Here is a 9,350-nt window from a genome sequence, read left to right on the forward strand (position 1 = left end):
CCACCTCCCCAGCCCCCAGAACCTCCGCCCTCCCTCCCGCACGCCCCGACTGCGACTAGCCCGTCCCTCCCGCCCCAGCCTCCCGCCACCTTCCAATGGCCAAGGGGCAGGGCAAGCTGAGCAAGCCGCGGCAGCCCAGCTGGGTCCCCGCCCTGTTCCCGGTTCCCGAGCCGGGCCCCTGCGACCTTTAAATGCCGCCCAGGGCCAGCGCGACGCGGCCTTCGCCACCCTTCTTCCTCGGGCGGCGACAGCAGCACCCCGAGGAAGAAAGCAGCCCCGACCGCGCAGCGGCGGTCCGGCAGCAGCGGCCACCTCCGACCTCCCGGCCCGAGCCGCCTCCCGCTCCCCTCCCCCTCCTCCCTGGCCCAGCCTGCCTGGTCGGCGCCTGGCCCCAGGCGTGCGCGCACGCGTGCCCGCCTGTGTGTGCGCGCGCCCGAGCCAGCCTCGGACCCGCGCCCCCGCCCGGCGCAGGACCGCCCCGGGATCCCCGCCCGCGCGCCGCGTCCCACGTCCCCCGCCGCCGCCGCCGCCGGGCCGCCAGCCCTGCACCCCGGCGCGCAGTGCAAGAAGATGGCGGGATCCGTGGCCGACAGCGATGCCGCGGTGGTGAGTGCGGAGGGGTGCACGCGAGGCGCCCCCTTCCCGCGGCCCCGCACGCCGCCGCCTGCTCAGCCTGGCTGCGGCGGAGAGGTGGCTGAGGCCCAGCCCGGCGCCCCCCGCGTGGGAAGGCGCCGGGTACCTGTTAGCGAGCGCCGGCTGTGAAAGGCAGGCCTGGGGGGCAGGCGGGGCGCCCCGGGTGCAGCCGAGGGAGCGTGCGTGGGGGCGGACGGCGGCATGGGGGTGACCGACAGCCCCCTCGATGCCGTGCAGCCGGCGGCCAGGTGTGTGCACGTTGCACGTGTGAGTGTGCGCGTGTGTGAGTGTGTCTGGGGCGCGCGCCCCGCCGCCGCCTCCGACGTCCCGGGGATTCCCCCTTGGAAATGGGTCTGGCCCGGGGGCTCCCGAGAGAAGTTGAGCGCGGCCCTGCACTCCAGCCACGTCCTTCGGGACAGGCCTGGGCGACAGCGGGTCCAGAGGCGTTTGCATTTAAAGAGGGGCCTGTCCTCCACCGACGCGGGGCTCGGGCTCCCCGGTGTGCCTCGACCTGGATTTTGATCCAGATCTGAAGGTCTGGGGATCTTCAGAAGCTTAGCTACCAGGTGGAAAGGACGGGTTTTGTTCCGGGGCTTTCTGCGGCTATTCAATGGGCTGTGAGGTGGCAGCATTTGCAGACGCTGCCTGTGTCCTGCCAAGGCTGCTGGATTCAGCCAGATCCCTGTAGGTTCTTCCCCACCCCTTCCCCTTCCCCTCTCCCGCCCCCACCCCCAAAACTAGAGCCTTTGGAAAGCCAATCTGTGTGCTTCTATTTTTAGAAACTAGATGATGGGCATTTAAACAACTCTTTGGGCTCTCCAGTTCAAGCCGACGTGTACTTCCCACGACTGGTAAGTGATTTAGTTCTGTGCTCTGTGTCTCCGCCTGTACCCATTTTCTTTCTAACTGCATTTTCTAATGAGTCAGGTCCCCAGGATCTGAGGGCTTGGCTCTTCCCCTACAGGCTGTAAACTTCCTGCTTCTCCTGTCATCCTTTGCAGATAGTTCCATTTTGTGGGCACATTAAGGGTGGCATGAGACCAGGCAAGAAGGTGTTGGTGATGGGCATCGTAGACCTCAACCCAGAGAGGTAAGACAGAGTCCTTGTCACGGGAAGGCTTATCAGGGAGTTACAAGGCGGCGCCCACTCTTGTTGTGGTTTATTGCCCCTCCTCCTCTCCCTGTGGCCAGTGTTGCTAGTTAGAAGCGCCAAGAAAGTACCATGTTCCCATGAAAAGAATGTGTATGAATCCTAGCCATCATTTGTCCAGACAGCTATTTATATCAGAGATTATAAATATAGGCCCACATCATTTTCTCTTTGACCCTTAGGGAGGCCAAAGGATTTTTTTCTAAGGGTTTTTAAACATGGTGCTTAGAGCAAGATCTGTCAATGTAAATGGCAAGCAGACTTTACAAGATATTATTCCCCTGGTCAGTTTCTGGGGCTTCTTCTGAGAATTCTGAAATGGATTAAGGTACAGATGTGTGGGTGGTTTGAAGTATCTGACATCCCTAATATCAGTCCTTTTGCAAAGCCTCCTTTAGGTATCAAAACGCCTGGCTTGATTGTAATCCTCCTTCTCCATACGTAGCCCAATTCCCTGTGTAAAAAGTGGCCCACTAAAAGCAAACACACCCTGAGAAGAAGGAGCAAGTATGGAGGCCTGAGTTATTGACAAGTGTTGTCATGGCCAACCCTGATTAACGAGGTAATTTTCTGTTCAGCTTTGCCATCAGCTTGACCTGTGGTGACTCTGAAGACCCTCCCGCCGACGTGGCAATTGAACTCAAAGCTGTGTTCACAGACCGGCAGCTACTCAGAAATTCTTGTATATCTGGGGAAAGAGGTGAAGAACAGTCAGCAATCCCTTACTTTCCATTCATCCCAGACCAGCCATTCAGGGTGAGTACCTCGAGTGCCTCAACTCTAACTGCTGGCAGGGTGATGATGCTGTTCTCCTGCAGTGTATGCCAAGAAGGCTTTAAGCAGCCAGAATTTTTGCATGTCCAGGAAATTTGTCACCTGACGGCGAAAAAAAGAAAAAAAGATCAAAAGAGCTCTGTTTGCTGATAGGAATTAATACCATACTAGCTCTTGGCTCTATTTAGCTAGTACATTTAGTAAATAAACCCATGTCTGGATTGCTAAGAATAAATACTTTTCTATGTAGTACTCAACCTAGTACTGGGAACGTAATCTATACTGGCCCCGAAACACCTGATTAATAAATAATAGTAAGTGCTAGAATTTTCCTCAACCTGTAAGGAGTAGTAAGCCTTATTGGTTGTGACCTTTTAAAGAATATAGTGATGATCTTTTCATTGTTTCTTGTTGCTTTTGCCTGTATGGCCTGGTCCTGTTTCTGCCTCTGGGTTAAGTAGCCTCAGTGTGTTTTATTGCCACAGGCTGTGTGGCTGACAGACTCCTTCTCTGGGGCCTAGATGAGTATAAATTGGCTCTCCACTATCTCGTGGGCAGGAAGCACAGCCCAAACTTCCCATCCAACCAAGCAATATGAGTAGCACCTTCCTCTATGAAGGCCAACGCCAAGAGATGCAAGTAGTGTGGGTAATGTGTTAGGAAAGGATTTACTGAACTATCAGTCCTGGTGATGAAGTTGTCTGCATTATACCTTGTTAACATACGTCACAATAATGACAACTCAGTTAAAAGCTCCCTGTTGCATATAAGCCTACTAAAAGCACAGCTATCCTTAACCTGTTGCTCTTCATCTAGAAATTTACAAGGGCCTTATAAAGAAGTAGTGGGAGGAATAAGAATCCACGAGGTCTACATCAATGATAGAATCAAGATTGTTGTTCTCATCGTAGCCTGGGGAAGGCAACCCTGTCCATGTCCCATGCCCTCCCCCTTCTCTAGAATGGTAATGACCCCTTAGACTCCTCTTGACTGTGACAGGTTTTTTTTCTTCCTTTTTTTGTTTTTTTGACCGTGACACTTTCTCAATGATGAATCTTAATGCGTAGCTCATGAGTATGAGTAACTAGAGCTTCTGACGGCCAAGAATATAATGCTCCCCAACAACCAAATTGAAATGAAATCAGCCCTTCTTGGTGATACAATTTTAGTAATAATATGTATTAAATGTGACTAATATCACATATAAAGTCTCTTCTTGCATGGGAGCTACCAGTGCTTTTAATGAATACATAGTACAGAACCAATGATTAAAATGTATGGTGAATTACTTGAGGAAAAGAGGAAGAAAAAGCTTTTGCCATATGGAATCAGCATTTCTGTTTAGCTTAACAAAGCCTTGTTAATTACACCTGGTCCAGTGGTAATTACCTCCTCTCTGCTGTAGTGTTTACCATGTTTGAGTGTCTAGACTGTTATTACATGCTACTAAGGGGGTACTGGTTCTGCTTTGTTAGGGTCTTCTCTGAGGGTAGGACAGAATTGTGCAGGGGATGGAGGCACCTAGGTGGCTTCATCAGTTAAGCATCCGACTTCAGCTCAGGTCATGATCGCACAGTTCATGAGTTTGAGCCCCTCATTGAGCTCTCTGCTGTCAACAAAGAGCCTGCTTCAGATCCTCTGTCTCCCTCTCTCTCTGCCCCTCCCTCTCTTGCTCACGCTCTCTCAAAAATAATTATTTTTTTTTTAAAAAAGAAAAAAATGGTTCAGGGGATGACAGTGGAGACATTATGTGTCATATAAATAAATATATGCTACTTTATGTCCCTTTCTGGAGTACGAGGAGAAGGGAGAAATTAAAGCATGAATAAATCTTTAAAGGATATTGAATAGCATAGAGCAATGGTTCGCAAAGTGTGTTCCTCATTCCAGCCATGCCCGCATCGTGTTGGAACTTGATGGAAATGCAGATTCTTAGATCTTACCCTCAACCTACTAAGTGGATAATTTGGGGGGTGGAGCCTAGCAATCTGTGTCGTAACAAGCCTTCTGTATGAGTCTAGTACACCCCGATGCTTGAGAACCACTGAAGATGGTGCCTTTCTCTAAAATTAAGTATTATTTATTTGTTTTCCCCAGCAGGGTTCAGTGAAATTGTGAATTGAGATAGATGATGATTTAAAAAAAAAAAAAAAAAAAAAGAAGAGATGGATGATGATTTTGTTTCTTCCAGGTGGAAATTCTTTGTGAGCACCCACGTTTCAGAGTGTTTGTGGATGGACACCAACTTTTTGATTTTTACCACCGCATTCAAACGTTATCTGCAATCGACACCATAAAGATAAACGGGGACCTCCAGATCACTAAGCTTGGCTGACACTGTTTAAACCACCTCCGTTTCAAATAGGATCAGGTGCCACGACTATCTGACTGTCGGTCTGGAAGAAGTGTCCTAGCAAGATCTGGAGACTTAAAAAGAAAACAAAAACAAAAAAGCAAGCTTCCCTGTCTCTTCTTTCTGTGCAGTTTAGACCCAAAATGGCAACTTCAGACTGTGGTTTGCCCTTAGGAAGCCGTCAGAACAAAGACACCGAGCCATTATTTCCAGAACCAAGTAATACATTTATGCTGGATTTTATTCAGACTAAACGGACATGGATTTATGATAATTTGTGATTTGGTAGCAAGTTATTCATCTTTTCAAAACAAGGTGATACTTAGAAACAAAAGTGCTAAAGACCTAAAACAACACCACCACCAACAAAGACGGTACACCGAAATCAACTCATTTCTGCACTGAAGTGGGATCGTGTAGCACAACCAACATTTTAGTCAGGGTATTTACATAGAATGTAGGTTGTTCGAGGTTTGGTTGGTTTTGTTTTTCTGGTTTCTTCTTTTTTTTTTTTTTTGTTTGTTTGTTTTTGCACAACATAATGTTAATTCAGATTTTGAAAGCTTTCTCGGAGTTATTTATTTATACTCAGTGTATGTATTAGGGAATGATTAATGTCTCAAAAACAAGTTATGAACTTTTGAATGTACAAATATCTTAGGTCCAAAGGGGAAAATTACTTATTACAATCATGAAAGAATTGTATCTTCCATACCCCTAAACTTAGGATCTCTTGATATAAATTGCTGTAAGTGCTTTTGGGAAAACTTGGCAACATTTCGATAAAACTGCTTTTCAAGTAATCGACGATTACATGAATTCTATTTACATGACTTTTTCTCCTTACTGTGAATTAGCACAGTATTGGCTTCCTTAAGACTAATTAACTACTTTTTCCTAGGTCTTTATAACAGCTCATTAAGTTGTTATTAAACTGATTGAAAACATATAACAGATGATTGCATAGACAATTTTTAAAATAACTGTTATATAAACTTTTAAAAGTATACTATGAAAATGATTCTGGAATGCAATGTAAAGCAGAAGCAAGTGGCCCCAAATAACTTACTTGGAAGTAATTTATATCAACTTAAGCTGTTAGCTCATTGTATTACTTTTATTATGTGACCCTCGCCAATGTCCCTAAGCAATGCCTTTGGAGCTTCAGAGGAGAGGATGCTTCCCGCTGTGTTGGCTGTGCTGAGACATTAGGATAAGAGGGGATCCGGATTAGGAAATGATCCAGTTAGTTTATCTGGAAGGTTAACTCCCAGAACTCCAGGTCTCTTGAGCCCAGCCAATAGTATGAATGCTTCCACTTAAGCTGGAAGAGTTTCCGTGCACTTGTGGAACTGATCCATCCGACAGCAGAGCGTCATCGGGAGGAGCCTGCAGTACTGTAAATGTCACCACGCGGCAAGGGATGGTCGGAGTCCTGGGCACTGGACGTCACAAAGTGCATTGGCCCTGGAGAGAAGGACCCCTGGCATTGCTTTGGTCAGGTAGTGGGGAGGACTGAGGGATGCTGGGGTGGGGGTGTATTTATATATAATTTAGGTTTTGTTTGTACAGCATACTGCATCATGTTATGACACGTCCTTGCCCTGCTTTGCTTTGGAGTATTTTTTACACAACATGCAGAGACACGGAAGTGGCCACGTCATTTTCACGTGTCGAGAATGTAGACAGTGTTTCAGTACCAAAGTCTTAAGAAAAAGCAACCTAAAATTGTGAATTTTTTATAGGTGATGTATTTGGGTTCTTCTCAACTTTGAAACTGTTTAGCACAGTTCCACTGTGTTATAGAAGAAGATACTTTATCCAACGAGACTGGCTGAGCATTGAAAAGCTTTATGTACCAGCTGACTTAATCAGCCATGTTCAGCCAAGAGGGCTGTTCTGTGGCTCCAGGTATTTTCAAGCCTGTGATTAACTTCTCGTGGCTTCTCAAGCCACTAGATTTTGAGGAGTGTTTGTACAGGCATTTAGAGGGCACCCTGAACTATATTTGTAGGGGTTTTGGTGGAAGACCCCCACGGGAGGTTTCCTTTGAGTGGCTGTCCATCCCCACGCACTGCATAATTCAGCAGAAACCAGAGGAGCTGGGTGTGTTGATTGGAAATGACACTGTTCTCTCTACCTATCGGCTAACTGCTTATCGGCCGAGCCCTTACGCAGCTTAGTGTGAAGATACACTGTTAACCCTTCCTTTCTCTGGGAGGCCAGTGGGAACCTCTTGGTTAAGCCTGTTGGAATTAATCTAAATGATGTGATGGTTTGATTCAGGTATAACGAAATTAGCAGGGGGGTTGTGTTAATCATTAGCTGGAAACTGGAAACAGTGTTCTTGCCTCTCATTGGCATGTGAGGTATAAGGTGGGAATTCAGGGTGGAAAGTGCAATTTAAAGCTTCACAGGAGAGCATTTGGGTATGTAAGGAGTTATTTCTGACCAGAGCCTAATTTTGCAATATGACCAAAACCAAGGAATATAAATAACAGTCAGGCTCTGGGGGAACGAAAGGCAGGCTTTAGACAATCTGTCCATTTCTGCATCAAAATTGAATTGAATGTGTATATCTACTTAAAAATTAATAGAAGTGACTTCTGCTTTTTGGGCTGTCCCAGAATTGTCTGAAAAATACTATTTTTTTAAAATTTGAAACCCCGTTTCAAATCTTGCCAACCTCAGTTCAAAACCCCTAAGAGATCACTCTTGGAATTGATGGTGACTTGTTAAAATGGCAAATCCTTTCATTTGTACTAAAAAAATATATATCCAAAAAGAGGGAGGGAGCCCTGTGGCCTTGAGAGAAACAGCCTTGGCATTTTCTGGCATTAATGTAGAAATAATGTTCTTATGATGACATATTTTCAAGGAAACACTTTCTTATTTACTGCGTGGTGTAAAATGTTGCTAAATGTGTTCTTACATTATTATGTCACTGCTAAAAGTTATTTGCACTATAATAAAGGAATTTTCTACAAAGCGGTTTCTGGTTTGTAACATGCTAAATTTGGCACCAGATATGATGTACTTAGTATAAACCAAACGGTATTAACAGTGTTCCCTCACTTTAATATATGCTCCAAGACCACTTGTTCACATGTTTCCCACTTTGATAAACTGATCAAGGGAAGGAAAGTGCCTCGGAGACCTAATGAGTTTATGTTGTGTGTACAATGGGTTTTCTTTTTAAGTATAATTTATATACAGTAAATTCACTTTGATGTACAATTCCACGGGTTCTAACGCATGCATAGATTCCTGTTAACCACCACCTCAACCGGGATACAGAATTGTTCCATCACCCCCCAAAATTCCCTTGTGCTATCCTTTTATAGTTAAATTTGCCCCTCACTCCTAACCCCTAATCAGGCAACCACTGTTCCCTGTCCCCTCTCTATAGTTTTGCCTTTTCCTGAGTGTCCTAGAAAGAAAATCATGCAGTACGTAATCTTTTGAGGTCGGTTTTTTCCCATTTGCGTAATGCATTTGAGATTCATGTGGTGTGTGTATCAATAGTTTTTATCGCTCAGTAGTGTTCTATTGTATAGATGTACCAATTTCTTTATCCATCTACCTGTTAAAGATGCAGTGGGTTCTTAATAAATCATTACATCTAATCTTAGCACAGTATATACACAAAAGCAAGACTGAATATCCATGTCTTCTCTTTCCTGTGGTTTGAATGATTAGGAAGGAAACTTGATTCCTTGGCTATTCTGCCTACAAATAAGACTATAGCTTATAGAAGTTTGCCGAGCTTCAGTTCAGGAGGTAAGCAGACATATTTACTCACATGCTGGTTCTAGGGTCCTACTTAATGCCTTAAATGTTTTTATTAATCCCTTTTTTCCATTTTTATTTTTCAAAGATGCAACGTTATGAGGCATGATTCTGTCACAGCTTTTGCAGTTAAGTATAGGCAGGGAGGCACCTATATGCGCACCTGTTAAGGTGGGGACAGTTTGCTGACACTATTGGACAGAGATGGGGGAACTTCCGTGCCCCACAGCCTTGCTAGAGAGATCCCTTTTGAAATATGACATTATACTTGCTTTGTGACAGCATTGTGGATTAGATGGTGTGGAAGACAGCTATAATTGGAGCCTCCAAGTGCCTCAAACACTGAAGGTCTTCACTCATGCAACAGGTATTTATTGAGCTGTGCCAGTTGCTGTTCTAGGCACTCAGACAATACATCAATGAGTAAGACTGACGAAGGTCTCTGGTGGGTTTAAACTTTAGTGTGCTTAAGAATCACCCAGAAAGCCCGCTTAAAGGCGCAAGCCCAGCCTCATTCCGGGAGATTGTTTCAAAAGATGTGGAGTTGGTCCCAAGAGTTTGTATTTTTGGGAAACATCCTGGATCCCAAATTAAGGAGCTCTACCTTGGTGAATTCCATACACATTCACCTAATCAAACTGTTGGATTCTA

At 45.6% G+C, this 9,350-nt stretch overlaps 1 protein-coding gene across 1 annotated transcript; it reads left to right on the plus strand.

Moving 5' to 3' along the window:
• The first annotated feature begins 491 nt into the window (after positions 1–491).
• Positions 492–7,898, plus strand: LGALSL (galectin like). The gene is made up of 5 exons (XM_019436631.2): positions 492–606; positions 1,413–1,484; positions 1,635–1,723; positions 2,362–2,539; positions 4,749–7,898. The coding sequence occupies exons 1-5, from the start codon at positions 571–573 to the stop codon at positions 4,890–4,892; spliced, it is 519 nt and encodes a 172-aa protein (XP_019292176.1). The 5' UTR covers positions 492–570; the 3' UTR covers positions 4,893–7,898.
• Positions 7,899–9,350: the final 1,452 nt, after the last annotated feature.

This window comes from Panthera pardus, unplaced genomic scaffold, assembly GCF_024362965.1.
Source record: "Panthera pardus isolate Hobbes unplaced genomic scaffold, ASM2436296v1 HiC_scaffold_25, whole genome shotgun sequence".
NCBI classification, from domain to species: Eukaryota; Metazoa; Chordata; class Mammalia; order Carnivora; family Felidae; genus Panthera; species Panthera pardus.